This window comes from Nematostella vectensis, chromosome 11 (assembly GCF_932526225.1).
Source record: "Nematostella vectensis chromosome 11, jaNemVect1.1, whole genome shotgun sequence".
NCBI lineage: Eukaryota > Metazoa > Cnidaria > Anthozoa > Actiniaria > Edwardsiidae > Nematostella > Nematostella vectensis.
In genome coordinates this window covers 8227870-8255700 of record NC_064044.1, presented here as the reverse complement: position 1 = coordinate 8255700, position 27831 = coordinate 8227870, and the positions used below count along the sequence as shown (strand labels likewise).

Genomic DNA, 27831 nt, shown 5'->3' with positions numbered 1-27831 from the left:
GGTCCCGCATTGATCGTATCAATAGGCGACTCAAAAAGAAATAAACCCGGAATCAAGACAAGTTATACCATATGCACTCTATTTACACCATTTGACATTTTTGTATCAGTTGATCATGGCCCTTGTCAATGAATTCACTAAAAATGCGAGATTATTGAGCCTTTGTAACATTGCAGAATGCTCCCAACCCACATGGATAAAAATTGACAGACGATCCGGTCATTTCCAAGAAAAAACTTTGTATCCCATATGGAACTAAAGTCAATCACCGGGTTTTTCTTTGCTAGTACATAATCGCATCATTTTTTTCTCAGGCATTATCATTTCAGGTTATTTTATTTCATCCAGACCAGTATCTCTCTTGATGCTTATCATATCACGAAGCTTGTTAAAGATAAAAAATAAAACTACAATAAAACACTCTTTTTTTATAGCCTTTTTAATAAAGAAAAAAAATTCAGAACTTGCTAATAATTGATAGTCTGATTCATTCTAAAATGCAGAATCGAATTGTGTTCATAATAACAACCTTAAATATTATTGCTATTGGTTATTCTCTAAATAATAATTCATTTGGTAATTTTATTTTTGTATACACTAAAATTTAAGAACATCCTAAAAGTTCTTAAAACCTTTCACTTATATCAATCTAGTCAAAAGAAAACATAGATAAACATTCAAATTCTAAAAGGGAATTAAATTTGATTAAAATTTGAATTTTCTACAGATCATTAAAAATTTTCCTGGCCGCGCGAAAGGAGATTAAATCGAGTAAATAATTCTAAGTTTTGGCGGAAAAATCTAAAACAGCGTATTTTCCTTAAATCCGTTAAAATTAAGAGACTGCAATACCACAAAATATTGGCGAAGTGTTTTCTATTGCAATGCTATCTACAATGAAGCGAAGAATAATTAAAAACAGAGAATTGTATGAAAAAAAAGAACAAAATATCGTTTTTTGTAGGTTTCAAAAACAGCGCGCGCTCGTGAGAATGTCACCATTCTTGATTGCGAATGCAGCGCGCGCACAATGCAAAACTACAAAATATCTTCTGAATTTTGCAGATTTGTTTCCTGAAGTTAGAAACTCAGTTGACTACCAGGTTGAGATATAAAGATGACGGTAAAACTTGTAACCACACAACGATCTTCAGGAATAACATGAAGACGGGAACCGGTTTAGCGCGCATACATTTTCACATCTCTATCTACGTCACGAATGACTGGACCTGGGCATTTCAGTTCACGGCCTTTTTTTAGAAGGTTGACCAAAATACCTCAATATTACAGATTTGAGTTATTCGCGCGAACGCGCGAACGGAACCATACCATTTGGAAGATGAAAATATAAATAATTGACCAAATCTATAAATTCTGAAAGGTTATATGGACTTTAAGAATATTTCCAACCTTAAAATGTTCCAAATATACGAAAATAAGACGTTCCCATAAAAAAGAGTGTAACTGAAATATATATAATTCATAATCCTTTTAAATTATTTAGTCAACTTTTATAAAGTAATCCTTTAACCACATTAGTAATTTTATACCCATATATTACGAATAGGAGGGTACATATATATACAATTTTACAAATAGAAGGGTAAATATAAACGTCATCAGTATTGTCATCAAACCGTCGTATTTTAAAAAAAAAAAACAATCCTAAAACGCTTTTCTAATTATATTAGCTGTTCAAAACATAATCATTCATTATCGATTTTTTTATTAGACATAGTAACTTTAAGGACTTTGCATCGGTAAGTGTTTCGTTTTTTTTCGTATTACTTATACTACTGTTACTGCTACTTGCCTGTCGTTGCACCTATATCTACTGACGTTTTGGTGTTGGTCTCATCCCCTTGAATAGCTTCTTTGTCTGATTCAATACAACAGTGGGTGATTTCTGTTCCTTCGTTTCCTCTCATGTTCACTTCATCTAAATCACAGTGCTTACACAAACCATCTTGACCCTCGTAACGCATGGTCAAGTCCACATTTTTATTCTTCTCAACGTCTGTAGTTTCTCCCTCCTCCGTCGAAATATTGAAGTCACTTTGCGTTTCGCAACTTCCATTGCGACAAGCCTCGCTTGCGCCCGCGATGGAATCATCCTTCTTGTCAGCGGTCACACCACTGTCTTTGCCAGCACTCCTCTTGGACAGCGGAAATGTTATGCGAAGTTCCTCGGAAGCACTCATTATGGATGATATAACAGAGAAGAACATGGACAGACCTAGGATGATGACGAGCGCACGAAACGTCTCCTTGACAACCTCAATGACTGTACACGGGGGACCGCCTGCAAGAGAAAGTAGAAACAGTCATGCGCAGTCATAAGTAACATATGAAAAAGGGGGGAGGGGGGTAGAGCGACGACTATATAGGTGTCCCAGAGGATAGGTGGCTGAGACTTATCCTATACCCCCTCCCATCTACCGCCCACTTTCCAATAGTCCCATGCGGCAGAGTGACTTCTTGGCTCCCAAACATGCACTTAATATTTATTTCGTAACATTGGGCTAGCTGTGTATTGTTTGACGAAAGTCTGGGCTCTACTGACCTTGATTCGGAACCAGGTCCCCGAAGCCGATCGTCGAGAAGGTAATAAAGCAGAAATAAATGCCGTCAAAGTAGTTCCAATGTTCCGTCTGAGCGTACAATATCGCGCCGATAACCAACATAGCGAACATGAAGCCTAAGGCAGAAAAACACAAGGCAACCTCATGAGGACTAGAATGCTAATAAAAGAGGGTAGAGATGTTGAAAAACCTTGGTGAGGCACAGATTTAACAGGCACCACGGAGGGGGTAGGGCTGGGGGGGGGGGGGGGGGGACCGCGGCCAATACTATGTCAAATACTAGTCAAATACTATGATTTATTCCTTTTTTGGTTTTTTAATATGACATTTTTTTCAATCACACTCCCCCTACTTTTCACCATCCTTGGCGGTCCCTGTTGAATGCATTTGATATCGGAAGACAACTTATCTTGATGAAATCTCGAATAACCTACAATAACTAAAAATTATACGTCATTTAACAAATTTAATCAAAATCATCGCGAAAGCTTTCTTAAATTAGCCGATAAAAGTAGATGCTTTCTCAAATTCGTATTTTGGACCCACGTTGTGGACCAGGCGCGTACACAGGGGGAGGGGGGGGGGGGGGGGTGCACAAGTTGCGCACCCCCCCCCCCCCCCCCCTGGCGGACAAAAGTGGGTCATTTCTTATTTAGGAACCTTCAAATACTATGCTTCTTCCATATGATAACTATGCCTGCGCACCTCCCCATGTACCCCCCCCCCCCCCCCCCCCCCCTCCCTGGGTACGCGCCCGGAGGGTTGATGGGAAGGGATATTAAGTCGACCTTTTTATAGAATCACAAACGTACGTACCAAGGGTCCAGGGCAGGGTATATGTGGTAAGATACTCTCCCTCTCTCTTCATCACTCTAGTGGCCAGGAGGAAGTGCACATAGTGAATCACGTCCTTAATTCTATCGCCCAAGTTCTTGAGGATCATGAGATTGAGTGGGATACCAAATAAGGCAAAGATCATGCAGAAAATACGACCTCCAAGCGTGCTGGGAGCGAGGTGACCATAACCTGATGAATAAACAGAACTTTGTCATCAACAGTATGGGGAAGCAAAGGTAGAGTGTTACACAACCTCGTTAACTAGGGCAATTTTCCTTATGATTTCTAGAGCAAGGTAAGTATAACCTGAATAAACAGACCTGTGTCAACAACAACGCGGGAAGGCAAAAGAAAATGGCGTTAAATGACATTATTAAATAGGACATTATTTAGCAAACAAACCCCTTCTGGCGGGCAAAAGCAGTGCCATTATCATAGCCGTAGCAGGACACGTAAGATTGGGGGGAACAATACAGAAACATTAAGAAAATATTGGGGGGGGGGATCCCGTGCAAGTAACACTAGGCATGTTTTCTTGCAGCTAATAATACAAAGATGAATAAGATTAAAAAAAACTTACAGTCGTAACTTTATAGCCATAAGCGTTCAACCGTTCCCACCGTGCAAAGGTTTTGTTTTGTAAAGTTTCTTTGTCCGGTTTTTTACGAGTTTGACGGCTAGCATAACAAAGAAGAGGCCGATCGACATTCCTTAAATTGAAGTTTTTTTTTAAATAAAAATGATTGCATACCTTCTACAAGTTTGTGTGTTTGATCCATCTTTTGATCTTAAGAACGTGGTAATAGACAATTCTCCTCAGGGGGTTTAAGTTAAAGAGCCCTAAGAAAGCCACAATATTTCGACTGTTTACTTTCAAGATTTCAAGACAAGGTACGAGTTTGAATTTCAAATATAAAATTTTATATTTTAAGTTTCATATTTTATTTACGAAATTCGATCCAAAATATCGCAATATTTTCCTCAATCCAAAAGATGGAAGTGGATTCTTACACACAACTTAGCTTGCCAGTGGATTAATTAGGAAATTCCTGTTTTGGGGGTGTCGGGATTCCTAAACACACAGGAAAGCCGGCTCGCAAGCTACACACAACTTAACATATAATATTATTGCTATTGCTAAGACAAAAAGAAACACGTAGAGATTCGCGGACTTACCTATGGTAGTCACCACACTCCAAGTGAAATATAACGACGCATAGTAGGACCAACGGGACATACACCAACTCTCTGGAGGCCCACCACAGCGATACTTGGTCGCTCTTTCAACCTTCCCAACGAGCAGCTCAAAGTCCTCGGTAGAAATATTATACTTCTTGCAAAACGTCATTCTCAGAGAGTTCAAATTCACCACATCTTTATTTTCATTTTCGTTTTCCAAAACTTGAAACACAGCAGCACCGCTTAGAAGATAAACTCCAAGTAAAATCGCAAGACAAACCAGCCTTTTCGTGTCGCTTGCTAAAACAAAAGCCATGGGAATCCATCGCTCTTGGCTCTGTATCGATCTTTTGAAATACCCTTTACATGTCGAATTGGCGTTTTGGTGGCAGTCCCACAAGTTAGAGGTCACAATCCGCTGTTGATGTTGCGCGTGCGCAAATGCGTTTTGCCTGGTACCCGTTTAACATGTAAATACAATACAGGAGTGATGTTTGGTGGAAAAACACAGTGATATTTCTTCAACAAAGGAACATTCAGCCTACCTATAGGCGTTTCTGTGGTTGGTAATAGAAAGTGTGACGTCACAAGGAAAACTCTCCCGTTCTGTGGGTGAGCCCGACACAGTTCCCACCCCTTAAGGAACCACGACGGCATCGCGGACGCCAACAGCAGAAAACAACGGAATTTGAATCAGAATAAATAGCAGCACGCGGAAGTCCGTTCTGTTTGATAAATTTCAGCTGTTTTCCACCAAACCCCGACGTGAAAAGTCCTAATTTCAAGGTCAATTGAGGACGCGGACGTTTGCACTGTAAACTCCACAAACTACGTTCGCTGAGCTGTAGTAATGCCCTTAGTTTATTTTTATCTGTCTCTGACTACAATGTTTTGATTATTCCATTGCAATTAAACTATTATTGATCGCCACGCGCGAAAACATCTTTTTCGATCGCGTTGTCCCAGCGGTCGTCGTCGTCGTCGTCGTTGCTTAAGGTCCCTAATATCAGAGCACGGGTAACCTGATGAGAACGTCTAAGGCTGGGCTGTGGAACAGATTTTTTTTTTCTTTGGAACACTTTTTTCCAAAAAAGTTTTTATATGAATAAGCTAGTTTTTTGTTTCTCCAGACAAATGCAACGTTTGAATTCCTTATGAGGAAATCCCTTGGTCAAAAATATGTCGTCTTTTTCGTATGGAAAATACCTTCTTTTTTAACAAATACGAATTTGAAACACCTTGGCCTCATAAGTAAGAATTCATCCTATTAGGATGCCAACTCAACAGAAAAATCAGACCATTATATAGAATAAATAGAAAAATCCTACAGGTCTACATATCCTCAGTGCAAAAGTAGAAAACAAAAACCTCATTGTTTATTGTACTTTCCCAAGAGATTCTCTGGGTTGTTTGGGTCGATGGCGGACCACTCTGGAAGAATATCTGGCAGCTTGTCCAGTTTGGTGTGTAAAAGTCGCACAAGCTGGTTCCCAACAAACTCGTTACCAGCAGCAGATAAATGTAGACCGTCGGACAGAAGACTTTGCCAGTCCTGCCAGGAGATGGAATGGCTCGTATTGAAAAGACAGCAAATTTTTAAATATGACAAGGGGGTGGTCAATTATCATCTCCTCTTTATAGTTTTATGGAATTTCCACATTAAGAAAACACATAAATGCATGCTTCACAGATTCAAATAGACATATTTTAAGCCAAGGAAAAAATCGCCTTTCCCACTCCTAACAGCATTCATTAAAACAACAGACTTAAGGTAGGATCACCGAACATTTATTTGACTGCAAACACCAAGATTGTACATTTACATGATCTGGGGGGAGGGGGGGGAGGACTTAGAGAAAAACAGACGGGGGTGCTCGACAGCAAAATCAATTTTAACACTAAGTGATAGCACTAAGGGCGTGGTCGACAACAATTTTTACCCCTAAGAGATAGCACATTGGGTGTAGTCGAAGAAATTTTTAACCCTGAAAGATAGCATTAAAAAACAATGCTTGTTTTAATTGGCTGACCGATCCTGTATTGTTATGTCACCGACAAAAAAGTTGGAGGTATCAACCGATCAGTTGACTCGTGATTTATTGTAAAATACTTTTTGCGATTAGGCCACCATTTAGCGTGAGAGACCCTAAAAGATAGCAGAATAGGAAAAATCCTTCTACCCAGGTGGGAAAACCCCTAAAAGATAACAGAATCAGAAAAATCCTAAAACACCCCCTAAGAGATAGCAGTTGATAAGAATTTTATACCCTAAAAGATAGGTGGAGCACCCCCGTCTACTTTTCTGGAGATCCCCCCCCCATGGTTTACTGGACTCTTCTGTCCTCACCTCTGATGAATGCATGGAAGTATGCAAATCTTCGATATCCACTCCTTGAGAAAGCCCAACCTCTAGGCACGCATGTGCAAACTCTTTCGTTCTGGTACTACACAGGTTCATCTTTCTGCCTGGAACAGAACCATAATTAATAACAACCTCTTAGGGGTGTTAGGGTTGAATTTTTTTGTTCAGTAGTTTCGTTCTTCAAACACATGGTACCATATCAAAACAACCTGGCTGGAAATCTGGTAGATTCAGGGGGGGGGGGGGGGGGTGGAAGAGGACATATTAAACTAGCCTTGTTACATTTTAATAAACAAGAAATACCTTCAAGAAAACTAGTTTTATGGAACTAGCACAACAGAAACTGTAATGAAATGTGTCATTGTATAGGCTTCATGAGTCAAACAAACTTCTTTCAGTGCATAGCTGTCAACTCACCCACATTAGGCGGGTGTCACAAGATTTGGGACCTCATCACAAGCCTATTTTTGTGAGAAAAGAGAAAAGAAAGAGAGCAAGGAATACAGCGAATCAGATATGAGCGAGGATTTGGAGGATGGAGAATGAGCGCTTATAACATTAAAACGTTTTGTTAATATTTTAGGTATAGAACATAAACACTTTATAATATTTTATAGCTGAAACCATAAAAAGAGACAACACCTAAAGGAATTTAAAATCCAAACACTTTCGACCCCCCCCCCCCCTTTTAGACCTCAGAAATTTCTCGAGCCCCCCACAGTATCCTCACGCACTGCCACCCCCCTCGGGATGACGAATGAACTTTCCCTTACACACAAGATGTCACAAGATGTCAAAAGATTTCTGTCCAAGTTGGGTTGACAGCTATGTAGGTGTGTTTATCAGAAACAGTAGAATAAAATGTAAGTTTTATAGCCATTAATCTATAAAAAAATCTATTAAAAACAATTGTGTAAGTTCTTAAAATAGGACCTGCCACTTTGTTGCTCTGCAAAACCTTCTTTTTACCTTGAAAATTGTCAAAGTTGATGCATATGGTTCTGCTTTTTTTTAAATATTATGGGCTTGTTTTAATGCATTATTTCTACAGTACTTTACCTTTTTCCAGGCAGCTTTTTTCATACATCTCCTCACAAATAGGGGGTGGGGTCATTAAAATGATGTTTTTGTCTGGAACCCCAGCTTGCTTAAACTGGTGGATAATGTTTCTCAAATTATCTGTGTAATCTTCCAGTTCTAATCCTCGCTGGTCAATATCATAGAGTACTGAATCGTTGGAACCTAGAAGAATGACCACAGCAACAATGCTCCCTTCTGGGGTATTGTCTGTGGCTAGAAGACTTGGTAGGATAAGTCTGTTGTAAGCAGAGGTGTAGCCAGTAAAGCCTCTATTCAGTACGTCACATTTCCTAGAAAGAAAGCATGTGAATATAAAATAATTTTAAAGGGATTCAAAATATTCAACAATCTATCACCACCAACTAATATTGTTTTTAATATTTTCATAAAATAATTTGACTAAGTAAATGATATCCTTTATGTCATTATATCTAAAAATAAACTTATGGGATCAATGATAGATCAATGACAAATAAGAAATTCATGAGTGTCCAAATTGTCATGAAATAAATTTTCTGTACTTACAAGAGCAATAAAATTTCTGATTTTCAATTGATGTTATTTATTAATTTTATTTCATAAAAAATACAACAAGTGGCAGGGTCACCATAGCAGCAGAGTCGTATACTGAGAGCATAATTTAAAGTTGGTAGCCGAACTCTCGCAGGACAAATTAAAAAAAATAATCATTCAGCTGCCTTCTTGCCCTCCCAGGGGCTGATCCAGGAGTTTCGATTATGAGTGTCAGAACCAAGGATTATAAGCAAGTGGGGTGGGGGAGAATTCATTGATCTTTCATGTCTAAGAAAATTTCCTGAAAATATGGGTGGCTAGAGCAGACTTGAAACATCCCTAGATCCATCTTCCCTCAGCACTGCAAATGTGTCACACCTTTGAAAAGCATCGGCAACCATCGCTCCCCATCCTCCAGTGCTAAATGACCACTGAAAAACAATATTGTGTTCCACAAATAAGACCTGGTAGTTGAAGTTCAAACAAAATAGCATGCAGAGAAATAAAAAAACAGCCAATACGCAATCACTTTGATTCAAATTTATGGGAGGATTAACTATGTGTCATTCAAGCCTGGCGCACACGGTAAGGGAAATTTCACGTGAACTCTTTGCTTACTGTCATGCAAGGCCCAAAACTCACAGTTCAAGCAGGAGATAATTTTGCCTCAGTTGCTCGCGAGACATAATTTTGTTTGATTGACGTCCGCGAACTGTGGGTTTTTGGCCTCGCGAGGCAGTCAAGAGTAAAGTGCATGTGTGAAATTTCCCTTACTGTGTGCACCAGGCTTTAGGGATTTAACATTTCACTATAGCACTTGGATCTCAATTTTTTTTTCCGAGGGGAGGGGGGGGGGGAGGAATTCTCAATAGGGGATGGGAGCATACAAATCTTTTGACATAAGCAATCGTCCTTTTCTGATACAGCTGCTAGCAGAAGCCAATAAATATCAATCCAAAGCATCCGACATTTGAATGTAAAATTACACTTTACTCTTGTTATATGCTGTTTGAAACCAAATAGAAGAGATTTTCAATCCTATGCTTTGCCGGCTGACCTTTATTTGAAATCCCCTTGACCCATACTTATAAACTTCTTCGGTACTTCCACGTGGAATTATCAACATTTCATTTGTAGTAATGTGTTTTACCTGTGTGATAGAGTCCCCAAACAAGAAGATACGAGGAAAGCGCAAAGGCACAGCTGACATCTTGATTCCGAATATTTATCGATGGTTTAGCTTTGTCATCACGTGACATACAGCTTAGTCAATGATATTCTATTTGGGATTCCTGTGGTAACTACAGGAAACCCTGAATATATACAACGGCAGGGGCAGGAGGGAGAGGGCTTTTCATAGAAGCTTTCGGATGGGGCGTGGCAAAGTAAAACAGAATTCTAGTTGATCCCCGATAGAAGATAACAAATGCTTACTTCTCCATGGTAAAAGTCAAAAAAGGTAGAAAAGGTCAGGTCAAAAAGTCAGACAAAAGAAAAAAAAAACGGCAAAGCAAATATCGCAAGAACGGATCATCTACCAAAAAATACCAACGCTTATTTTGTTGAATATTACGCAAGGAACCTCTAGGCGAAAAGTCAAGCAAATGTAAGCTTACACAGCCTCATAGTTTAAACATTGCCATTTTTTGCTTCGTCGTGGGGGAATAATGACTTTGCTTTTGCAAAACACGACAAAACTAAAGAAAATATAGACAAAAAAAAAAAACAGAAAAAAACCCAGCCATCTCCCATTGGTACCCAAATATACTCTGATTAGTGAGCGCAAAAGCAACATTGAACTTTGTAAGATTATGCTCACACTCAGCGCTAACAATAATAATGTTACTATCCGTGGTGTTTTTTAGGGCCTCGGAAGAATTACGATAGGGCATAGCATTTTCTTAGGCGCGCGCCAGCATACAAGGGAATTCAGAATGGTTCAAGCCTGCTATTTAAAGCCGCATTGTCACCAGTTTACTTCCGGTCGACCACGTAACAATATCCGATGATTTTTAACGGGAAACGCGAAAAATATTTCAAAATATTGAAAGCAGTGTGTTTATTGGAAGTTTCTTTGAAGATCTGAATGATAATTTAGAGCGGATGGCCTGTTTAATATCTTGGATTTTTATAGATTCTTTTGTCTTTTAACGGTTGAGGTTTCCGTCGGACCTCCGGAAGTGAACTGGTGATAATGCGGCTTTAAGAATAAATGCAGTAACATCGAAATAACTTTATTCGACTATCTGCCTATGACAACGAATTGACTTACATAATATGTATTGTTATAAAGCTAGATACGCTATAAATAACGGGTTAGTTCATTATGTAACGAATACTTTCAAATCTCCGAAAAAATAGAATAATTATATCACATGCCCGTACCCAGGAATACTTTCTGGGGCGGGGGTGGGGGGTGTAATGTTGGACCAAATTTTTACCGGGAGGGGGGGAGGGTGGGGTTGAGGGGGTGAGTTTTCCGAGTTTTTCGGATTGGCTATAAAAAAGTTTGAATTATAGATTTATGACATACCGAGTGATCTAGAATACCTTGTTTTATCTTATTCGCTTATGCTTCATAGTTTTGTCTACAAATAGCGAAATTATAGTGGGCTTTCTGCCGTTGTTAGGGGAGGGGTTGCACCCCCCCTGGGTACGGACCTGTATAAAATGCTTATTCGTCATTTCTCGTTTGTGGGTAGTGAAGCTTATAAGAACAAGAGGGCTGCTTGTGTACAGAGAGCTCTGCTCAACGTCTCACATCCAACACCGCAGGGACCGGAACTTTAGTAACGTCTTATCAGGTCTGTTGCAGAAAAGTGTGTTAGCAACCGACTATTTGAAGACCACCTGAAAAACAAGCTTTACGGCGGGGTCTCGAAATACTGCGAATGGGGCACACAATAAAGAGACATAAGAAAACTGGGGGATATGATCACGCCCCTACCATGATCCCGGGGAAGGGTGAGGAATTAGGCTTTTACCCTGTACAAAAAAGAGAAACGCCCCCATCCCCTCCGGACTAAACTGCAGTCGAACGCCCCTACCCCTCGTGATGCTAACTATTGGCAACTTCCCGACAACAAGTCATCTGATCATCATCAAATAAGCCTTTATCTTTCAAAGCCAGTACACTTCAGCGAGTATATTTTTACTAATAACTATGAACATAACAGTTACCAAAAAAATATGAAAAATAAATTATCTTCTAGTTGTCATTCATATTCGCGTTCGCACATTTCGCCATACAGAGGTTCCCATACGCTGATACATGTAGGGGGGACTGGGGGTTCATACGAACGAGAATAACCCGCGCCGCGCCCCGCCGCGCCCCCCTGCCCGTTTTCCGTAGTTTTTCGCAGGCCCCCAAGGCCTAGAGTATACCGTCTGGGGGCCTAGTGGAGTCCTAGGGGTCGCTTAAAGCGGCGCGTGCCCGTTTTCGGTAGCGCTAGGCGCTGGGGGAAGCAAAGGGGGAGCCTAAAACGATAACAGGCTGGCTGTTCCCCCTTGTGTGGTAACATGTGGGAACCTATATGTGCGAGTTTTTAAACCACGAAAACTCCACGGACATGCACGTCCGCGACCCGTCACAAAATCTCCAAGCTCACATAACTCCTCCACGGACATGCGTGTCCGCGGCTCGTCACGAAATCTCCAAGCTCACATAACTCCTCCACGGACATGCATGTCCGCGGCTCGTCACGAAATCTCCAAGCTCACATAACTTCTCCACGGACATGCATGTCCGGAGGGTCTCTGACCCTCGGGCAAAAGCTACTCTACGCCGTGCCCGCGACCCCCGTGGAGAGCACGGCCTCAGACATCTTCCCACTACTCACGCAGATAGAGATACACGTGGCTGAGGACAAATCATTCACGACTAGGGTCCGAGACATATTCAAAGAGACAGTGATCACGCACAAGTCCGCCAAGGAGTCTCGCCGGTGGCTATCGGAGCCTTCCTATGGGTGCTGGCCACAGCAACTCAACTTTGCGGTCTGGTGCGCAACCGCCGGATGCGGGGTGTCCCTAACCGACCCCGCTTTCGCCACGCTCCCCTCTGTCATCAGGGGACTCCTAAGGTTTCACGTATACTTTACCAAGCGGAGGATACTCTACAAGCTCGGCGCCCCCCTGCCTGGCGACAGCCCGTTCACGCAAAAAGATAACCCCTACAAGAAAGCCGCTTTCGAGCGTCTATGTATAGTTCGGTTTGCCGCGTAAGCCGGACTTCCGATGGAAAGGCGGGCGGAACCACGGGCTAGGCGATGTGTTTGTGTTCTTCCCGGGGGGGGGGGGGGGGGGGGGGATCGCAACGTGCACGTGATCCGTGGCTACGACACTGCGGCGGACGAGTACCCGAGCCACCTCAATCTGTTTAGCGACGAAAGTGGGACGTACAATAGTGGGAAGCAGAAGGGTTTTATACGCAACGACGACCACGGGGTGCATTATAGTTTCCTCACTTATAATTTTTCTTGCTTACTTTTTTTATTTTCCTTTAATTCTCCTTCGTCCCCAGCCCCTATATAGGACTAAAGGCGCAACTACGCCGTCAAATTCCTCTAAACGGTCTTAATGCCTGTTAATACCAACAGGCGGTACTGTTCCAGGAACTCATTGTTCTTGTGTAGCAATAATGCCTATCGGTGATCTGCATGCAATGTTCTCTCATGATTGGCTCAGTAACAGCACCGAGCACAGAACCAATCACAATACCACCAGCGAACGCGCCTACCAGAAAAGCGCGGGAAAATTCCCGCCAAAATGGCGACATATCATCTTTTCCCGCCAAAGAGAATGCGTTGAAATACAGTGCACCCGCGGTTAACCCTATAAGAAACGTTACAAATACTACAATCCAGACACTATCGAGGAATCTAAACCAGCTTGCGAAGAACAAGAAAAAGACTTTTATCCAGATTATAAGCGTAAAGATCCAAATATGGCTTGTAACAAACCGGGAGCCATGCTTTGAAAACAACACAAGACAACCGTACGCGCGACCAAACATCTCGCCAATTGCAAAGCTCATCGCGTAGAACACGAACTGATCACGTGGCTCTAGTTTAAGGCCAGAAGTGCCTTTTGGGAAGGCCAGGGTGGTCGTCATTCCACTAAGCGACAAATACTTTCCGCATATTCCAAGAAAAAATGTCGCAAAATAAACTAAATGTGAGCTTGCGATGGTGAGTTTCTCTTGCTTGGTAAGGGGGGCCTCTGACTCCAATTCGTCTAATTCTTTAGTGCTTGATGTAGCCAGGGGGGTGTACGCGACGGAGCCCTCCCCTGCGCTTCGCTGTATGTTTTGTTTGTCCATTAGGTAGTAACATAAAGGGATGAAGACTGGTAGCCATGATACCGTGAGCATGGTTCTTGACGGTGACAGGCACCCATACGTTGTCACAACTGTTAAAAGGTAAAAGTGTTAAAAGCTCCTAACACAGTTATCTTAGAATAAGCGTCTCTTGTGAGTTCTTTTAGGGTCTTATTATCTTTAATTTTCCATATGAATGTCAAAATTCCAACATATCAAACATATTCCCCAAGGATAGTGTCCTTCGTTTGCATTGCCTTATATGGTCATTGATGCCCATATTTAGAAGAGCTAAAGTTTTCCCGCTCCCTGATCTCCAGAAAATATGCTGAAAAATGCTGATTCCTGTCAATTTGAGACTCGTGGCAAGAATTTGTCCAAAAAAACCTGACAGCTTGGTTAAATTTTCATCTCACTAATCTTGAAAAGCCCTTAGACCCAGGCCTCCCAGAGATTGACCGAGCGGGTTTGAAGGTCACCCAAATATTGATATGTTCCATTTCTAAGTGGCCGCGCCACCTTTGAACACCATACCACAATGACATCTACTCCATCATCACTAAAGCATTTAGATAATGATCATTAATTTTTCAAAATTTGATAATCCAAAATTCAAAATTAAGCCAAAACAATATTGCCACGAGAGTGGAAACCAGAGACTTTTATGTCGTAAAAATTCAAAATTTGTTATTCGTAATCCATAGGGTTCCGTGGTTTCCCACGGAAGCAAGGCGGCGTTAGTGTGTCGGGTCCAAAACGGCTGCGAAGGAAACTACGTGGAACATTATTTTTTATGCACTGATATAATGCTACTAAAGCAAGAACGGCGCAGCCTCAACTGAAAATTAGACGCTCTTTAGGCTAAGTTCAAACGTCGTATTATCCATGAGCCGTATCCAATGGAAACGCATGCACAAACATTTAATGCGATTGTTCCACCTTCATTTGCATGCATTTGCATTGAGTACGGCTAATGGATAATACGACGTTTAAACTTAATCTTATAATAAATAATGTATTTAGCGACACGAAAATTATTTAAGATTTGCCCTATTTGTTTTGTAATGATAAAACTATTATACTTTTTACCTGTGTAATAGGTTGTACCGATGAAACTCAAACCGGTGCCACCAGAAAACGCAAACACAGTCCTTTCACTGTAAAACGCCGTTAGCGGAAGCAAGCCAACTTCTATGAAGGAATATCCCACCGAATTTAGCGCAATTCCGAAAAGCCTGAGCCACAAGTTTTGTCCGAGTGCTACAACTAGCATTCCCAATGTGAGTAGCCCAAATGCACTCCAAACTCGAATAGGAACGGGAACCTTTGACATAAAATACGGGAAAACGATGGAGAGCAACAGGTATGGAAGATTCGCGGTTAGAATTGTTATTGTCGTTGGAACTTCTGTATTGGCGAGAATATCCTGTGAGCCGGTTATTATAGTTCCAAAGGATACGTACTCAATCAAGCCGAACATAAAGAACGCAAAAATATTGATAATTTTCTCTTTGCTTTTGTCCTCAGCATTTGCTTTCAAAGAGTCCATTTTGTTAGGTAGACAATCTCTTTGCTTCTCTGTTCCCGCTTTTATTTGACCTTCTTGGTCACCAAATGTAGAATTTCCAAGTGCTACCTTTCACGACCTATCTTATATGATATCCGATCAAGGCACCAGCAGATATTGGGGACTAGTGTATTCTAGGTTTTCTCCTTCATTTGAAATTCATGTGATACGTTCCTTAGCATCTTTCGACCGTAGAGCTGTCATTTGACTATTGCCATTTGCGATTACGTTACTTACTGCGGCTTTTAATGTTCTGCGAGCGAGCTTTCGCCGACAATTTACAATAATCGCTTTTCGTCATACTAAATTCTTTCCAATCACCCATCCGCAAGGCGTTGACGAATCAGAAGACATCCAATGTAGTATTACAAGTGTGTAAAATGTTCCTGTATAAAATATGATAGCAGTAGCATAGCAGTGGTGTATTTTTAAACAAATTTTATTTGCATTTCTAGAATAGGAAGTATGTTACAGACAAAAAGGAAAACATCAGCTATTCACCAGATTCGCGAGAAAACATAGAACACTTGTAGAAAAAGGAGTCATTTTGTTAAGCGAGCCCGTGATTTATTTACATAGTGAAAACCTCCCTAATCCATGGCGTTCTGATCAGGTCGCCTGTAGCGGAAAAGAGACGTAACGGGTTTCCTGTGGCGATCCCCACGCTCCCTACGGTTCACCTGGAGCACAGGAAGTCCGATAAGGAAGTCAGGGAGAAGGCTGTCGGAAAACAGCTAGGCTTGAAGTTCACCTAAGAAGAGTTTCTTGTCACTTCCACGTGATAATATTACAAAAAAAAGAAAATAATACGGAATGATAAACATGATTGCAGGATATCAAACCTCACACTCTCTCAAAGAAACCTCTCATCCACTCCCCCCCCCTCAGAGAGACCTCTCGTCCCCTCCCCCCTAGAGAAACCTCTCATCCTCTCTCCCCTTAGAGAAACCTCTCATCCCCTCCCCCCTAGAGAAACCTCTCATCCCCTCCCCCCTAGAGAAACCTCTCATCCCCTCCTCCCTAGAGGAACCTCTCATCCCCTCCCCCCCTAGAGAAACCTCTCATCCCCTCCCCCCTAGAGAAACCTCTCATCCCCTCCCCCCTAGAGAAACCTCTCATCCCCTCCCCCCTAGAGAAACCTCTCATCCCCTCCCCCCTAGAGAAACCTCTCATCCTCTCTCCCCTTAGAGAAACCTCTCATCCCCTCCCCCCTAGAGAAACCTCTCATCCCCTCCTCCCTAGAGGAACCTCTCATCCCCTCCCCCCTAGAGAAACCTCTCATCCCCTCCCCCCTAGAGAAACCTCTCATCCCCTCCCCCCTAGAGAAACCTCTCATCCCCTCCCCCCTAGAGAAACCTCTCATCCCCTCCCCCCTAGAGAAACCTCTTATCCCGCCCCCTCAGAGAAACCACTTATACCCCCCTCCCCCCTGTAGAAACCTCTCAACCCCTCCGCCTCAGAGAATACTGCGAATGGGGCACACAATAAAGAGACATAAGAAAACTGGGGGACATGATCACTCCCCTACAATGATCCCGGGGAAGGGTGAGGGATTAGACTTTGACCCTGTACAAAAAAGAGTAAAGCCCCCACCCCCTCCGGACTAAACTACAGTCGAACGCCCCTACCCCTCGTGATGCTAACTATTGGCAACTTCCCGACAACAAGTCATCTGATCATCATCAAATAAGCCTTTATCTTTCAAAGCCAGCAGTACACTTCAGGGAGTATATATGTAATAATAACTATGAACGTAACAGTTACCCAAAAAAAAATATGAAAAAATAAATTATCTTCTAGTTGTCATTCATATTCGCGTTCGCACATTTCGCCATACAGAGGTTTCCATACGCTGATACATGTTACTGCTTGCTACAGAAGACAAAGAGTCTCAAACAAGAAACTGACATGACTTTCGTTCGTAAAGTACATTTATTATGTAATTCATTTGTCCCCAGCCCCCATGGTTGGGACACCTGCGTCAAAAACTGTCAATAATTCTCCCCACCCCTTCGGGACAGATTCTTGTTCAAAAGTGCTCAAAACCCCCAGGTAACCCCACACTTCACGGGACCATGGGGGTGGGGATTTCAAATGACTAGTGCATTATAGATTCCTCACTTATAATTTTTCTTGCTTACTTTCATTTTCCTTTAATTCTCCTTCGTCCCCGGCCCCTATATAGGCGGTAAGGCACAACTACGCCGTCAAATTCCTCTAAACGGTCTTCAATGCCAACAGGCGGTACTGTTCCAGGAACTCATTGTTCTTGTGTAGCAATAATGCCTATCGATGATCTGCATGCAATGTTCTCTCATGATTGGCTCAGTAACAGCACCGAGCACAGAACCAATCACAATACCACCAGCAAACGCGCCTACCAGAAAAGCGCGGGAAAATTCCCGCCAAAATGGCGACATATCATCTTTTCCCGCCAAAGAGAATGCGTTGAAATACAGTGCACCCGCGGTTAACCCTATAAGAAACGTAACAAATACTACAATCCAGACACTATCTAGGAATCTAAACCAACTTGCGAAGAACAAGAAAAAGACGTTTATCCAGATTATAAGCGTAAAGATCCAAATATGGCTTGTAACAAACCGGGAGCCATGCTTTGAAAACAACACAAGACAACCGTACGCGCGACCAAACATCTCGCCAATTGCAAAGCTCATTGCGTAGAACACGAACTGATCACGTGGCTCTAGTTTAAGGCTAGACGTGCCTTTTGGGAAGGCCAGGGTGGTCGCCATTCCACCAAGCGACAAATACTCCCCGCATATTCCAAGAAAAAATGTCGCAAAATAAACTAAATGTGAGCTTGCGATGGTGAGTTTCTCTTGCTTGGTAAGGGGGGCCTCTGACTCCAATTCGTCTAATTCTTTAGTGCTTGCTGTAGCTAGGGGGGTGTACGCGACGGGGCCCTCCCCTGCGCTTCGCTGCATGTTTTGTTTGTCCATTAGGTAGTAACATAAAGGGATGAAGACTGTTAGCCACGAAGCCGTGAGCATGGTTCTTGACGGTGACAGGCACCCATACGTTGTCACAACTGTTAAAAGATAAGTGTTAAAAGCTCCTTACACATTTATCTTAGAATAAGCGTCTCTTGTGAGTTCTTTTAGGGTCTTATTATCTCCAATTTTCCATATGAATGTCAAAATTCCAATTCCATTTCTAAGTGCGCGCGCCACCTTTGAACACCAGACCACAATGACATCTATTCCATCATCACTAAAGCATTTAGATAATGATCATTAATTTTTCAAAATTTGATAATCCAAAATTCAAAATTAAGCCAAAACAATATTGCCACGAGAGTGGAAACCAGAGACTTTTATGTCGTAAAAATTCAAAATTTGTTATTCGTAATCCATAGGGTTCCGTGGTTTCCCACGGAAGCAAGGCGGCGTTAGTGTGTCGAGTCCAAAACGGCTGCGAAGGAAACTACGTGGAACATTATTTTTTATGCACTGATATAATGCTACTAAAGCAAGAACGGCGCAGCCTCAACTGAAAATTAGACGCTCTTTAGGCTAAGTTCAAACGTCGTATTATCCATGAGCCGTATTCAATGGAAATGCAAAAGAATCAAGTCGATTGTTCCATCTTCATTTGCATGCATTTGCATTGAGTACGGCTCATGGATAATACGACGTTTAAACTTGACCTTATAATAAAGAATGTATTTAGCGACACGGAAATTATTTAAGATTTGCCCTATTTGTTTTGTAATGATAAAACTATTATACTTTTTACCTGTGTAATAGGTTGTACCGATGAAACCCAAACCGGTGCCACCAGAAAATGCAAACACAGTCCTTTCACTGTAAAACGCCGACAGCGGAAGCAAGCCAACTTCTATGAAGGAATATCCCACTGAATTTAGCGCAATTCCGAAAAGCCTGAGCCACAAGTTTTGTCCGAGTGCTACGACTAGCATTCCCAATGTGAGTAGCCCAAATGCACTCCAAACTCGAACAGGAACGGGAACCTTGGACATAAAATACGGGAGAACGATGGAGAGCAACATGTATGGAAGATTCGCGGTTAGAATTGTTATTGTCGTTGGTACTTCTGTATTGGCGAGAATATCCTGTGAGCCGGTTATTATAGTTCCAAAGGATACGTACTCAACCAAGCCGAACATAAAGAACGCAAAAACACCGATAATTTTCTCTTTGCTTTTGTCCTCAGCATTTGCTTTCGATGAGTCCATTTTTTTAGGTAGACAATCTCTTTTCTTCTCTGTTCCCGCTTTTATTTGACCTTCTTGGTCACCAGATGTAGAATTCCCAAGTGCTACCTTTCACGAACTATCTCATATTATATGATATCCGAGAAGTGTAATTTCTTTAACACAATAGATCCCTGGTTTTTATTTTGCATTGCAAATTTTAATTCACGAGGAAAACAACGAGGCAAGGCAAATAAGTCAAACTCACTCAGACACAATAGTCTTTTTTCTTTTTTACTAATTGGTTCTATAGTTCCTTAGAGAGGAACATTAGGTTGATATAACCCCTACTCCTTTTCACTGATCGTTTATCAAAAGGCGGGCCGATATTTTTAACGCCTTTTTTACAGCGTGCGACGATACATGCGCTGAATTTCAAAATAGTATTTTCTAAATTCATATTTAACCAACAGCTATTAAAGTAGACTTGCCCCAAGTTGCCCTCTTTGGTTTTCCCTAATAGAAGCGCGCGATCTAATGGGTAATTTCCTCAATAATAAGTAAAAAAAAAATCAGGCGCAGAAGCCAATTTCTAAAAAGCTGGCCAGCGGACTTTGAGAAAGTTCAAAGCAACAACGTTAAGATTTCATCGATAACATATAACCGAAAAATATTTTGAATTGTAATTTGTTCATTTAATTACATATTATATTAAATAAAACTATTAAATGATTAAATAAATCCTGTAGATGAAAACGGCAAATTGCTATAGGAATTTCCAAGAAATGACGTTTTTTAACATGATTAAGAAGTAAACTACAGTGCTGTGCAATGCAAAGCACCAGCAGATATTGGGTGTTAGTGTATTCTAGGTGTTCTCCTTCATTTGAAAGTCATGTAATGCGTTCCTTAGCATCTTTCGACCGTAGAGCTGTCATTTGACTATTGCCATTTGCGATTAAGTAATTTACTGCGGCTTTTAATGTTCTGCGAGCGACAATTTACAATAATCGCTTTTCTGTGGCGTTATATTCCCGCCGAAATTCGATCTTGTGATTTGACATTCAATGGTTTCAATGTGCAACTTTTGTCATGCAATATTTGACGGTCACAATTTAACATGCGTTCATCTATAATGCGATTTTCTATGTTCACAATTCAACATGCGTGCTTACAATTTGACATCCATGTCCATAATGCAATGTGGTTTTTATCGCAGTTCAACTTGCTTCTTAAACCATTCGACACCGCACCTTAAAAATTCAATATTAATTTTGCAATCCAGCATTCATTGTCGCAATTCAACATTACTGATTGAATCCAGCATTTGTGTTCGCAATCCAACATTCATGTTCGCAACATTGAACTTCGCGCTTGAGTGATCTGACCTTGACGACCTAAGCCCCTGGTGTAACGCGGGCGCTTCGATAACCCGTCAAACCGGTTTGTTAACTGATACCGACCGGCGGTTTCCTGCAAGGCGGTGATTGAAGATGTAGATGGTGAAAGGTTGAGATAAGGAGGTGGTTGGCGAATCAGAAAACATTCAAATGTAGTATTACAAGTGTGTAAAATGTTCTTATATAAAATATGATAGCAGTAGCATAGCAGTAGTGTATTTTTAAACAAATTTTATTTGCATTTCTAGAATAGTAAGTATTTTACAAAACTATATTTACTAGAAATGTTAGACAAAAAGAAAACATCAGCTATTCACCAGATTTGCGAGAAAAAGTAGGAAAAGGAGTCATTTTTTTAAACGAGCCCGTGATTTATTTACATAGTGAAAACCTCCCTAATCCATGGCGTTCTGATCAGGTCGCCTGTAGCGGAAAAGAGACGTAACGGGTTTCCTGTGGCGATCCCACGCTCCCTACGGTTCACCTGGAGCACAGGAAGTCCGATAAGGAAGTCAAGGCGTAGGCTGTCGGAAAACAGCTAGGCTTGAAGTTCACCTAAGAAGAGTTTCTTGTCACTTCCACATGATAATACTACAAAAAGAAAGAAAATAATACGGAATTATTAACATGATTGCAGGATATCAAACCTCACACCCTCTCAAAGAAACCTCTCATCCCCTCCCCCCTCAGAGAAACCTCTCGTCCCCTACCCCCTAAAGAAACCTCTCATCCTCTCTCCCCTTAGAGAAACCTCATCCCCTCCCCCCTGGAGAAACCTGTCATCCCCTCCCCCCTGGAGAAACCTCTCATCCTCTCTCTCCATAGAGAAACCTCTCAACCCCTCCCCCTCAGAGAAACCTCTTATCCCCTCCCCCCTGGAGAAACCTCTCAACCTCTCTCCCCTTTGAGAAACCTCTCATCCTGTCACCTCACAGAAATAACTCATCTCCCCCTTCAGTGAAACCTCTCATACCTCTCAGAGAAACCACTTATGACCTCCCCCTTTAGAACCTCTCATACATCCCCTCCTCAGAGAAACCACTTATAACCTCCCCCTTAAAAACCTCTCATACCCTCCCCCTCAGAGAAATCACTCATACCACCCCCTCAGAGAAATCACTCATACCCTCCCCCCTCAGAAAAATCATTAATGATTTGTGGATAGTTTTTCCAAGAAGGTCCTATGTAAGGTATAAACTTTTCTATGTATTGTTATTGTCCTGGTAAATGTTTATGTTCGGTTCTGGAGCACCTTATTTTTAATCCTTATTTAAGAAAAAAAAGCACATTTTCTGAAGCACTGGTGGAAGGAACTGGTCGAATATATCTTAGCCGCTAAGGGAATGGAATGCAGCATCTGATGGAAGCACTTGTAAACAGCACTAAACAACGGACACTTAACAACACTCACAAATAGGTTCAGTAGGATGGAAGTGTGCATCATTCACAGAGCCAGCATGGCCTGGCAACTTGTACAGGATGCGACGTGAGTTGGTGTCCCAGACGTAGACGAATCTGTCGGCTGACCCGGCCGCAATCATAAGTCCATCAGGTGACCAGGAACACTTGATCAGATTCTGCAAGGACATTAGGAATTCAATGTTGGTTTAGCTGGTTTAGATAATGATAATTGAAAACAAATGCAAGGGCAAGAAGACCAGAATGTGTTAGGCTAAATTATCAAATCACAAACTTCTCTATACATCCACTGATTTGTTTGTACAGGCTGGTAAAGGGGGGTATGGATCACGTTTCAGACTGGGCTAAATGATTTTTCACGTTTCATGGATCAAAAAATGGCCTTTTAAATCGTTAAATCATGTTTTACGGACGTCCAAAAGGACGATTTCACATTTCTTGTAGGGTGAAAAATGGCCAAATCTCGTTTCACAAAAATACCCTTTTACCACCCTGTTTGTACATGTGATGTGCTCTCCATGTTGACTAAAAAAACTAGTCAAGTTACATTGAAAATTTTGAGCAAGCCAACATGCTAGCCAAATCATGAACAGTCACTCTGTTCCATCTGCCCTTGCAAGTAATGACCATGCAGATAATGGCATCTGGCTGGCTGTGGGAGGTCACTGCAAGGGCAACCAGCCTTGAACCCTTCAAGAAAGAGATCTATTTTTCAGTTACTTACACAACTTTTACTTATTATTTTGTTAATTAACATTGACATTAAAGATTTTCCTGATCATAAAAAAAAAAATATGATGGTAGACAAGTGTTGCTGATAATTTTTAATACTCCCCTACTTGGTGTTGGATAACTTGATCTACAAACCTTTTCGAAGTTATGTTGAGCTCCAAGAAACACTTTCAAGCACCTTTCCATTGGGGCAAATGCCCTAACATCCCACATACGGACTGAAATAGAGGTAAAAATTACAAAATGTTTATTCCTCCTGACAACCAACAGTGTTTCCAAAAAACTTGAGTTCCTTTGTACAGCTCAAAAAAGACCATTCAGGGCTGTAGCAGGGGGTGGGGGACAGGGGGCACGTGCCCCCCCTCCCCCTCCCCCAATGTGATTAATGTCCAGTAGGGGCATGGCTGTGCCCCAAATATTTTCTAAATGTTTCTGTATTGTGTCCCCTATCCAATGTTTGGAGGCCTGCTCTCTGCTATGGCAATGTTTCTTCTATGAAGTAATCTCGGTGGTACAATGTGAATTAGACCAAAAATTGTACCAGCTGTCACATTTCTTAAAAAATATGATAGAGCTGAAACAACTAGTAACAGTAGACTGGGCTTGCTATGCTGAGGGCTGTGAACACCTCACTTTTTGGGTAACAATTTCAAGCTTGAGGTCCTGTCTCTCTAAAAAACACTGCATTTTCCTCTTATCAAGAGACAATGTTTGCAAGTGCTAAGATTGGCCATTATTTGGTGGTTAGGTGATTGGCCCATATTTGTCCATGTCCATCTGAATTCTGTGTGCAATTCAACAGTTTGCAGGATGGCAAAAAGGTTTTGCATGTTACGGGGTTTCAACTAACTAAAAGGTTTCTGATACAACGAAGCCAAGTCCAACAGGCAAAACCAGTCATTGACATGATAATCAATCGTCATTTAGTTATCAATACCTGTGTTATCCATTGAGTTGGATAGTAAGAATGAGCCATCTGGACTGAGTTGAACGCCTGTGACTGTGTCTGTGTGTCCAGACATCTTATACAGGACATCATTCTTACGTAAATCCCATACCTAAAAAACACATATGCTTTTAATCAACTTTGATTTTGTTACCAATCCCTTTGATTACTATCAAATCATCCGGAGAATAAACACTTACTTTGATTTCATTATCAATCCCTCCAGAGAATATCTGATCACTTGCATCACTGAAAGCAACAGCAGTGACCTAGAAAAAAGCAAAGTTTTATCACAGATACCATAAATGCTTGTTTTAGAATCAACCTTCCAATAAATAAGCCCCTCACTATCCCCCAAAAATGTAAAGGTACTTGAAATACAAGGCTTTTAGCATTATCATTTAACAATAAGTGGCCAACTCAAAAGCTTCTGGCTATTTAGCTGCGGCACAAGATAATTTTATCGAATAATTTTTTCTCTTTCTTCCTTTCCTTGTACTTGTTTCGTATGTAACTGTCAAAATAAAACTGAATTGAATTTGAATTAAATTGAAGATTGAGCAAAGATCATACAAAACTAAGTTGTTTAATTTCTTAAGGATCAATGATTTATTACGAATGCTGTTAAATAATAATTTTGAAATATGGAAACACCCTGCTTTGAATTAGCACTTGTTTTACTGAAGCTGAAAAAGAGTAAAAATTATTCACCATTTGGTAAAGGTAGTTTTAACACATTGACCCCTCAACCAGCCTGTACCGGCTTTGGAAAGTATCCACAACCCAAAAAATTCATAAATGCAAACTAAACACAACAAGATGAAGATACTCAGGCATCAGTCTAAGGGATAAATGGTCTTGAAGATATGCATCCAACCAAGGTGTTGGCAACTACTCTTAAGCCAAATAATAGCACAGGTTCTTTGACAAATTTCAAATCGAACAAGGAAAGACAAGCAGAATCACCCCTCTCAATAAAACGCTCAAAATACAAGACAAGGGAGAGAGATCAGCAAACACAGCTCAAGACACAAATAGATACCTTTATTCTGATCTTCCAGGTTCATTTCCATGGCCTCAAAACACAATGTCCACTCCTTGAAGGCTTGTAAAACCACGAAGATGCCTTCACGGATTGAAAAGCATTCTGGGAGATCCAGGGAAGTCTTTTCACCCCAAAGCCAAACAAATCATTTCAAGGTCATACAGACCCAGAATAGCAGTGTAAACAATTTTGGAATCAATTTGGTTTCAGAAAAGACAGCATTTAGGAGAGCTGTGGTGATTCATTAGAAAATTATTTTCTCATCCAGGCAAAGACAAACAAGAAAAAATCATTATGAATCCACCTTTGCTTGCAAATATCCATAAGCAAAGCACTCAATTATGCCCCAAAAGACTTCATGATGTCCTGAGACACTCTCCTAATATGCTCATAGCTGTATTTTTTATGAAAAATACAAGCAACTATCAACTTGTGCTATCAACAGATACCTCCCCCCCTATTCTGAGTTTTATACAGCCCGTCAAAGTCAAACACAGCTGCACCTAGTCAGCGGTATCCAAGCTTTCCAACAGTGCTTTGCGGTCCCCACTTTTAATCTCTCGTCGTTGTACTGAAGCCAGCACAAGTTGATGGTTGCCAAATTGATTCCAAAATTGTTTACACTGCTATTCTGGGTCTGTATGACCTGGAATTGATATGTTTGGCTTCGGGGTGAAAAGACTTATAAAAAACCCACTGACTTTGGGGAGAGGAGTGTTGACTGGCCCTCCCCTCGTGAATTTTCCCCTGGATCTCCCAGAATGCTTTGCAATACGTAAAGACATCTTCGTGGTTGTACAATCCTTCAAGGAGTGGACATTGTGTTTTGAGGCCATGGAAATGTACCTGGAGGATCAGAATAAAGGTATCTATTTGTGTCTTGAGCTGTGTTTGCTGATCTCTCTCCCTTGTGTGGTATTTTGAGCGTTTTATTGAGAGGGGTGATTCTGCTTTTCTCTCCTTGTTCGATTTGAGATTTGTCAAAGAACCTGTGCTATTATTTGGCTTAAGAGTAGATGCCAACACCTTGGTTGGATGCATATCTGCAAGACTATTTATCCCTTAGACTGATGCCTGAGTATCTTCATCTTGTTGTGTTTATTTTGCATTTATGAATTTTTGGGGTTGTGGGTACTTCCCAAAGCCGGTACAGGCCGGTTGAGGGGTCAATGTGTTTATTAATGTTATACCAAGAACACACATAAATTATCTAAACAGAAACAGTCTTGAATGCTTCTCGTCATCTACAGTACCTGGAACACATTTTGGAATGTTTGAGCGCAGCCTCTCTTTCTTGTGTCCCATAACTGCAAAGATGAGAAATAAAACAGGTTACAGGTTCTTCTAATAGGCAGAAGAGGGCTTCTATTCATCTATTCAAAAGGCACTTATTTGATATTTTACACTTCAATTTTATTAGAGAAGAGGACTACTGTTCATTCATTGAAAGGGGATTTATTCAACATAAAACTGTATGCCTAACACATCATTCTATAGCAAGCAGTGAAATTGCTCCTTTTCTTATTGCTCCTCACCTTAATTGTACTATCATCTGAGCCACTGACAACATACTGCATCCCACGTCGTGATGGACAGCAGCTATTGACAAAGGATGTGTGACCTTTGAGTCGTTTCATTCTAGCACCTGTCTCGTAGTCCCATAGTGCCACAGTTTTGTCAGTGGATGCTGTAAACATGGTGCTAAAAGAAAAGTAAAATATTTGAAGTTAGTACATAATTAACTTATGAACTGATTTAGGCATATCATACCTCTAGTTTCCAAACTTACTTTCCATCTGTAGAAAAGTGTATGTCCATTATCGCCCCTGTGTGACCCTTCAGCACAGCAAAGTTCTCACATTCACCATACACATTCCATAGGTCTTCACAAATAAAAATAATAAAATCAACATAAAAAAGCTCTTAATCTTTATACAATGGGGTATTCTGAAGTTTAGCGGTGCAATATACACTAATTTTACTTACAAATCAATCTGTCGAATCCAACTGAAGCTAACGTTTCCCCAGAAGGATGAAAACGAGACGAATAGATCTCCCCCTGTGAATGGGAATAATTACGTACCGTGAGGTGGAAGCGTCTAAGAAGCGACGAACTCTAAATTCTTACCTCATGTCCTGTCAGCAACATTATTGGAGATTCTAACGCTGACGTCCGGTTTGGCAGCTAAAATACATGCATGTCAGTTAAACACAAAAGACCCGGCACTTTGTTTTACCATGTGCAAGATGTATACAACATCGGTTTCTTGCAGATCGCAAGAAAAATATTTCCAAAATTTCACCCACCGCTTGGATAGCATTTTTTGGATCGATTACTGATAGCTGATTTTGTTTAGGTTTCTTCAAAACAGGTACAAGAGCACCGGGACTTTCTTCTCCTTCGATTCTTCTTTTGGACGCCATATTGGATTTCTGTACTGCGCACAGAAGTCGCGCATTTGCTTCAACGAATGTTTGCTGAGCAGCACAGGCACCCCAATATATTTTGTAAGGGGAAAATAGCAGACAGAAAACAAGTATAGGCCATATTCAAGGTAATTTTTAAAAATTTTATTTTCATTTGGAATTTTTTTAAAAAGAAATATATCTGGTTAGATTTTTTTATTTTTACGGGAGGGGGGTGTGTGTATGTGGGGGGGGGGGGGGGGGGGGGC

General features: G+C 41.1%; 5 protein-coding genes across 6 annotated transcripts; all 5 read right to left on the bottom strand.

The window, feature by feature from the left end:
• Nucleotides 1-1459: 1459 nt before the first annotated feature.
• LOC5518434 (potassium channel subfamily K member 15) lies at nucleotides 1460-5305 on the bottom strand. The gene is made up of 4 exons (XM_032363077.2): nucleotides 4596-5305; nucleotides 3399-3608; nucleotides 2564-2698; nucleotides 1460-2302 (listed from the first exon to the last, which is right to left on the bottom strand). Exons 1-4 carry the CDS (start codon nucleotides 4912-4914, stop codon nucleotides 1806-1808), a joined length of 1161 nt encoding a protein of 386 aa, XP_032218968.2. The 5' UTR covers nucleotides 4915-5305; the 3' UTR covers nucleotides 1460-1805.
• A 126-nt stretch (nucleotides 5306-5431) lies between these two features.
• Nucleotides 5432-9800, bottom strand: LOC5518377 (isoamyl acetate-hydrolyzing esterase 1 homolog). The gene is made up of 6 exons (XM_048734510.1): nucleotides 9704-9800; nucleotides 8932-8984; nucleotides 8020-8330; nucleotides 6946-7064; nucleotides 5942-6150; nucleotides 5432-5899 (listed from the first exon to the last, which is right to left on the bottom strand). The coding sequence occupies exons 1-5, from the start codon at nucleotides 9761-9763 to the stop codon at nucleotides 5968-5970; spliced, it is 726 nt and encodes a 241-aa protein (XP_048590467.1). The 5' UTR covers nucleotides 9764-9800; the 3' UTR covers nucleotides 5432-5899; nucleotides 5942-5967.
• A 3253-nt stretch (nucleotides 9801-13053) lies between these two features.
• On the bottom strand, nucleotides 13054-15697 carry LOC5518435 (protein BTN1-like). Its single transcript, XM_048734044.1, has 2 exons — nucleotides 14960-15697; nucleotides 13054-13962 (listed from the first exon to the last, which is right to left on the bottom strand). The coding sequence occupies exons 1-2, from the start codon at nucleotides 15417-15419 to the stop codon at nucleotides 13139-13141; spliced, it is 1284 nt and encodes a 427-aa protein (XP_048590001.1). The 5' UTR covers nucleotides 15420-15697; the 3' UTR covers nucleotides 13054-13138.
• Nucleotides 15698-15987: 290 nt separating this feature from the next.
• On the bottom strand, nucleotides 15988-20266 carry LOC116602041 (protein BTN1). 2 transcript variants are annotated; one of them, XR_007314104.1, is made up of 3 exons: nucleotides 19197-20266; nucleotides 17579-18489; nucleotides 15988-16224 (listed from the first exon to the last, which is right to left on the bottom strand). XR_007314104.1 is itself a non-coding variant. In XM_032363084.2 (2 exons), the coding sequence occupies exons 1-2, from the start codon at nucleotides 19654-19656 to the stop codon at nucleotides 17666-17668; spliced, it is 1284 nt and encodes a 427-aa protein (XP_032218975.2). In that variant the 5' UTR covers nucleotides 19657-20266; the 3' UTR covers nucleotides 17117-17665. The 2 variants fall into 2 exon arrangements, 1 of the variants encoding a protein (XP_032218975.2); XM_032363084.2 differs by lacking the exon at nucleotides 15988-16224 and having other exon boundaries at nucleotides 17117-18489.
• A 962-nt stretch (nucleotides 20267-21228) lies between these two features.
• LOC5518436 (U5 small nuclear ribonucleoprotein 40 kDa protein) lies at nucleotides 21229-27619 on the bottom strand. Its single transcript, XM_001638344.3, has 11 exons — nucleotides 27464-27619; nucleotides 27285-27341; nucleotides 27143-27215; nucleotides 26946-27039; nucleotides 26692-26857; nucleotides 26410-26463; nucleotides 24312-24380; nucleotides 24103-24223; nucleotides 23301-23383; nucleotides 22426-22591; nucleotides 21229-21605 (listed from the first exon to the last, which is right to left on the bottom strand). The coding sequence occupies exons 1-11, from the start codon at nucleotides 27578-27580 to the stop codon at nucleotides 21553-21555; spliced, it is 1053 nt and encodes a 350-aa protein (XP_001638394.3). The 5' UTR covers nucleotides 27581-27619; the 3' UTR covers nucleotides 21229-21552.
• Between the last annotated feature and the right edge of the window lie 212 nt (nucleotides 27620-27831).